Source organism: Cupressus sempervirens, chromosome 2 (genome assembly GCF_028749045.1).
Source record: "Cupressus sempervirens isolate cs-2001-9-10 chromosome 2, ASM2874904v1, whole genome shotgun sequence".
Taxonomy (NCBI): Eukaryota; Viridiplantae; Streptophyta; class Pinopsida; order Cupressales; family Cupressaceae; genus Cupressus; species Cupressus sempervirens.
The window spans coordinates 683844520-683850878 of NC_143119.1; the positions used below are offsets into that span (position 1 = coordinate 683844520).

General features: G+C 38.3%; 1 protein-coding gene across 1 annotated transcript; it reads left to right on the top strand.

Annotated features, from left to right (window-relative positions):
- The first annotated feature begins 3540 nt into the window (after positions 1-3540).
- Positions 3541-6048, top strand: LOC149575217 (expansin-like A2). Its single transcript, XM_089815038.1, has 5 exons — positions 3541-4139; positions 4232-4341; positions 4517-4695; positions 5411-5543; positions 5640-6048. Exons 1-5 carry the CDS (start codon positions 4013-4015, stop codon positions 5889-5891), a joined length of 801 nt encoding a protein of 266 aa, XP_089671164.1. The 5' UTR covers positions 3541-4012; the 3' UTR covers positions 5892-6048.
- The last annotated feature ends 311 nt before the right edge of the window (positions 6049-6359 follow it).

Here is a 6359-nt window from a genome sequence, read left to right on the forward strand (position 1 = left end):
TCAAGCTAAATTTCAATGGGGTAGCACGCAAGGGGCATGCGATAGTGGATGGTGTGCTACGAGACAAAAAAGGCGATGTGTTGGTTGCCTACTCGAGGAGTTTGGGTCAAGGAACCAACAATGTGGTAGAAACCGCCGCCTTACTACAAGGGCTAAAAATTGTGGAGGAAATGAAGGTCAGAAGACTTTCCATTGAGGGGGACTCTATACTCATCATTGATTCCGTTTAGGGTTGGACTCAACCTAGTTGGACACTAAGGCACATCCTGGCTAATATATGTCATTATCTTACGAAACTGGATCATTATGATTTACAACACACTTATAGGGAAGGCAATGTGGTGGCAGACGCCTTGGCTTGGTGTGGTTTTGATTAATGAACATTAAAAGTTGGAGAGCTACGAAATCACTACCTAAGAATGTGCATTCCCTCGTTTGCAAGGAAAAGACCCTGCTAAATTAGGTTAGATGACTCTCCAACTTTGGAAAATGGACATTTTTGGCAGGATTGCTATTATTATGATAGCTAAGGTTGTCATAATGTTGACAAGACAACTCGCAAAGGGAAATAATACTGATTGCATCATAAAAAGGCACAGAAAAGGTGAATTAATAAACAATACAGGTTTTAAAATTAGCATCATTATTGAGCCATGTTATGGCATGGTTAAGGGAAAAGTTCACATTAATACCAAGACTAGATCATTATGGTATTACGTACGGAATCCTCACACTTCTCGTAATGATACCACTAACTAGCCTATACATTGTATTCACAGGCTCGTGAAGATCAAAATATGAAAGCTTATATCCATCAGTTGTTCTATTTTTAGGCTTGCCTTGGCGATTTTCTGAGTGCAAATGAGAATTATTGAGATTGTGGAAGGAGATTTGATTGAGGAGAAAGTTGCAATGGGTGGGGACCTAAATAGATTGGAACCCACAAAATTGGAGGACTTCTCAAAGAGGTAGGCCACTTGGATTATGCTTAAGGAAGGAGGGTTTGTCCCCTACATGCAGGCCATGGTGGGGTACGATGGAAATTGTTTGCAACAGTTCGTCGCTACTTGGAAGGATAGGTGAGTGACCATTAATGACATTTCTTATCAGGTGAATGAAGAATCTATTGCTATGGCGACGGGTTTAGAGATGAAGGGAAGGCAATGGCAAAAAATCACAAAGGGGGCGGATGAGGTGAGCTTGTCTAGTTTCTTCAAAGAGAATGAGGCGCTTGATTGAACTAGGGACGATTTAGGAGAGACAAACTGCCAGAGCCCTAGGATGATGTCTATTTGATGATAATGAAGTATTTGACACTAGAGGGTAGACACGATGTGTATTACTTTTATCATTTCCCTCTGCTTAACCATTTTCACAATAGGGAATTTTTTAGTATTCCTTTCTTCCTATTGCATGCCCTTGAGGACACTGTCATTGACATTAGAGAAAAGAAGAAAAAATGGGCCAATTTCACCATTCTCCACCAAGGGCTCATGTTCCACCTCTTCCAATTCCACTCGCCCTCTGCCCTCCTCGTGTGATTTTCATCGCTAACATCCTCCCCTCTTGGGCGCCCCCTGTATTTGGAATTTACTACTGGTAGCCAAGGCCCCACTCCTTAGCCCTCTCCTAGCCAAACCCATGCTAAGGGAAGGATAAACAAAATTTTGACCCTTGAGCCGGAGCCCAATAAAATAACTAAAATGGACAAGAGGGTGGAGGTTGAAATTGGTGACTTTGATGAGAAAATTTGTGCGAGTAGAAGAAGGTCGAGAAGAATTGCTAAGACTCAGGGTCGATACGAACAAATGACCAATTGCTCTCAAGAAGAGGAGGAGGATGAGGAGAGTGACAAGAATTCAAGGGATGGTATGGATAGGGGAAAGAGGAGACAGATAAAGAAGTCGAAAAATGGAATGATACCCTTAATGGTACTTGGGACTTTGAGGTAGACAACACTACTAAGGACCCCTCGCCCGACCCCACAAATGTCTTTGCCACCATCACCCCGCCTTCCGCTGTCAACCATGAGTACCCCAATCTCACCAATGCCTCCCCCAACACTATTTCCTTCTCGGTTGGTAAAGAAGGCCAAGAGAACTTGAAGGGCCATGCTAACATTTCTGATGTGCAGGTTAAGCTAAACACCGTGGAAAATTGTATAAAGAACCTAAAGCTGGAAACTAAGGAAAATGAACATGTTACATGTAAGGAACACAATGAGTTGTTGGATAGGTGCATGGCGGTGGAAGAGGGACTCAATCTTTTCTCCAAGTTCACTCTCAAAGTGGCGTATGCGGCGGCTACCACTCTTCAGTTGTTGGCTAATAACTTGAAGGAGGAGAACCTTGGAAAGGAGGACACGAAGCTTCTTTATAGCTTCCTTGCTAATGACTGGGCCAAGCTTCTCATGGCTGGGAAGGGAAAGAAAAAGGAGGCTAGTTAAAGACTTTCTAAATTTTGTTGTTTTTCTTGGTACTCTTCTGGTCTCTCCCCACTTGTTGCTGATGGTTTTGTTTTTCTATGCTGAACTTGTTTATGGGCTGTAGGTGGTATGAGGCGATGACCACCTATATGCAATTTGTTAACTTGTTAAACTTAGTTGGTTTTAAAAGTAGGAATACTAGTAACTCTATATTGTGGTATACTATTTTTGATGTTTTTGATATGAACCATTAGGAGACTGTTTGATTGTGTGTTGGTTTCCAACTGACTCTGGTCTCTTCCCACTTGCTACTAATGGTTTTGTTTTTTATGCTGAACTTGTTTATGGGTTGTAGGTGGTATGATGCGATGACCACCTACATGCAATTTGTTAACTTCTTAAACTCAGTTGGTTTTAAAAGTAGGAATACTAGTAACTCTATATTGTGGTATACTGTTATGATGTTTTTGATATGAACCATTAGGGGACTGTTTGGTTGTGTGTTGGTTGCCAACTGGTTCAGGCCTCTCCCCACTTCTTGTTGATAGTTTTGTTTTTAATGTTAAATTTATTTATGGGCTGTAGGTGGTACGATGCGATGACTCAGCTAGTTTAAAAAGTAGGAATACTAATAACTCTATATTGTGATATATTATTTTTGATGTTTTTGGTATGAACAGTTAGGGCACTGTTTGGTTGTGTGTTGGTTGCCAACTGGTTCTGGTCTCTCCCCACCTGCTGTTGATGGTTTTGTTTTTATGCTGAACTTATTTATGGACTGTAAGTGGTACGATGCAATGACCACCTACATGCAATTTGTTAACTTGTTATACTCAGCTAGTTTTAAAAGTAAGAATACTAGTAACTCTATTTATGGTATACTATTTTTGATGTTTTTGATATCAACTGATAAGGAACTATTTGATTTTGTGCTAATTGCTAACTGATTTTGTGCTGGTTCCCAACAGATTTTTGATGGTTGTTCCACCTGTGTAAAGGCCATCCCCTAGTTTTTGACTTTTATTTTAATCAAAAACAATAAAGAAAAGTGTACTTTTCTACAAACTACAAAAAGAGAGGCTCATTATGAAGCTCACCTAAGCAGTCCCACAAATAAAGAAGCCAGAATTATCTGCTATTCTGTGTCTATTCTTCCGTTTCAAGCATTTTAGTGGAAGCAACGTCATGATTTGGTCATGGCGTCCCCACTTTCGAAACGAGCCAAGGAAAGAAACAAAACCCACAGCGAGGATTTTGTGCGGTCCATTCATGTCCACAGCCAAATCCCACCGTCAATACATAAATGCACATTGTACTCAGTGGCTACCCTTTTAAAAGCACGCGTTGAAATTGGGTATATTTGCTTCTTTCAAAAAATTAGCGCATCCAGACAGTCGGTGAACTGGAAAAGGCTGTGGGCCTCTCAGAGTACAGTTGGCCATCATATTTTTGTATTGCATTCCAAGAAATTAAATGGAATCACTGTTTCTCATGTACAATTGCCTGCCTCTCACGCGGCATTCTTGAATTTTAGTTTCTTATAAAGCTTGCTTTGTTTTTCCTCCTTTTCATCTGTAAATCATAACAATGGAGTTGAAAAATCTGTGCTTGGCGGTATGTGCATTAATGTTCATATTGCCCACAATCTTATGCTGTGATCGATGTCTTCACAAGTCAAAAGTTTCATATTACTCTTCTTCCCAGACTGCCAATGGTATGTGCATATTTCATAAAAGCTCGAGTCTTTTTTGATGGCAGAGTAGTTTAAGATTGAATTTTGAGCGAAAAGTCTTGTGTCAATTGCAGCTGGAGCATGTGGGTACGAATCCTTTGCAACGGTCTTCAACAGGGGAAATGTGGCCACTGGGAGTGCAAAAATATATAGGGATGGGATTGGTTGTGGTGGTTGTTATCAGGTATGAATTAATTATTATGGATTTCTTTTGATTTTGCTTGTCCATTTGGATGATCAGGATTGGAACTAAGGCAGATGAGTCTATTGTTATGTTTGTTTATGAAGGTTTTTGGATTTGATTGTGTAACTTTGTGTGGATTGTGAAAATCTGATAGCTTTGTTGTTATGTTGTGTAGATTAGATGTACAGATCCCGTGATTTGTAGCAAATCGGGGGTGAAGATCGTGGTTTCAGACTTCACACAAAGCAATCAGACGGATTTTGTGCTGCCCAGTCGCACTTTCTCAATGCTGGCGCAACCCACAAAATCTTCTAACCTTGTGAAGATGGGCATTGTGGATGTGGAGTATAAAAGGTGAGTAATGATATTGTTTTTTGTATTTTAGTTTGCTAGTTTTGAGAAAAATTGTAGTTATAAGAATCTTTGAGTTAGAGTAGTGTTTGACTGTTGTAAACATGATCTAGATGCAATAAGCATTAAATGTATTTATTATTCATTGTAATGGGAAATAAATTCTCTTGAAATCACTCTCATTAAATAAATTTGACTAAAAATTTAAACAATTGAATTCTTATAACACATACAATATCATATCTTGAAATGTATGCTAATAGTTTTAAACCTTGAAATTAGTATTACAACACATCACTTGGTGAGTATAGACTAAACTTAAGAGTCCTAGCTGTACCATTCGTTCTTCTGAGAAATGGGTCATCTTGTGTACATGTGGCTATCCAACAAATTAAACTGTAAAATATTCAAGGAAAAGTTTTGGGAAAAAAGATTAAGCATTCTTATGGCAAACTTTGTATTTTAACATTACCAGATTTCAGCAATCCATTAGTATATATCAGTTTATTTCAAGATTCGATTGGATGTGTTTTTAGCATCAATATTTCAGATCACACTCTGTCATCCATCATCAGGAAGACATATATTTCAAATCACGTTCCATCATCCATCATCAAATATATAAATATATATATATATATATATGAAACATTTAGATGATTTTAAGGGAAATGGGACACTTTTGACAAGAATATGTCTTCTTAATTTTTATCTACAGAATACCATGCGATTATCCAGGGAAGAACATGACAGTGAAGATAGACAAGATCAGCAATTACCCATACTTTCTTGCTTTTCAATTTCTGTTCCAAGGAGGGCAGACGGATATCATGGGCGTTGAAGTTGCTCCTGTAAGAAACATTAATCTTACTCATGAAAGCATCTTCCAACCCTAAAAATTTAGAAAATTTGAGTGGGTATGAATGAAATTTGTTGAATTAATGTAGGTGGGATCTTCAAGGTGGAAATCAATGACGCACAACCATGGGGCGGTGTGGAGTATGGAGCAGCCACCAGAGGGAGCAATGTCTTTAAGGGTTCTTGTTACCAGTGGATATGATGGTTTTTGGGTGTGGGCCAAAGGTGCTGTTTTGCCTTCAAATTGGAAAGTGGGTTCCATTTATGACAGCGGAGTTCAGATCAAAGAAATTGCACAAGAGGGCTGTTCCCGTTGTGATTCCCAAGATTGGGACATGTAGAAGTGATTGAATATATCCCATCTGTGATACAAAATATACATATAATTTCATGTACACTCCTGTTTCACCCGTCATTGCTTGGGATCATTGTGGTACTCTGCACTGCTACAACCTGGACTGTAGAGGACAATAATGCAAAGGAATTCTTTTTATAGTACTTTGATTTCTTGGTAAGTGGGAGAAGAGTTTAAAAACTTTAATCTTTTTGAGTTTTAAAAGGAATTATAAAATGCTAATTAAAAGTTTTCCTTAGATTGATGCAGTTTGTCCAATTGATAGTGTTTGGTGTTTTTGCATCAATGTTTTCAATTACATTTTCTAATTTATCGTGAGAAGCATAAGAGAAACAATAAGATCCAAAGTATTAAGTTTATTACCCACGAACTAAAAGTATATTACTAAGTTTCAAAAATATTATGTTTATTACTAGAATTTTATTATCTATAAACTAAAAATATATTAGTAAGT

Coding starts and splice junctions, on each gene's coding strand:
- LOC149575217 (XM_089815038.1), top strand. CDS start 4,013: ATGGAGTTGAAAAATCTGTGCTTGGCGGTATGTGCATTAATGTTCATA. Junction 4,342..4,516: donor GTTGTGGTGGTTGTTATCAG/GTATGAATTAAT, acceptor TATGTTGTGTAG/ATTAGATGTACAGATCCCGT. Junction 5,544..5,639: donor TGGGCGTTGAAGTTGCTCCT/GTAAGAAACATT, acceptor GAATTAATGTAG/GTGGGATCTTCAAGGTGGAA.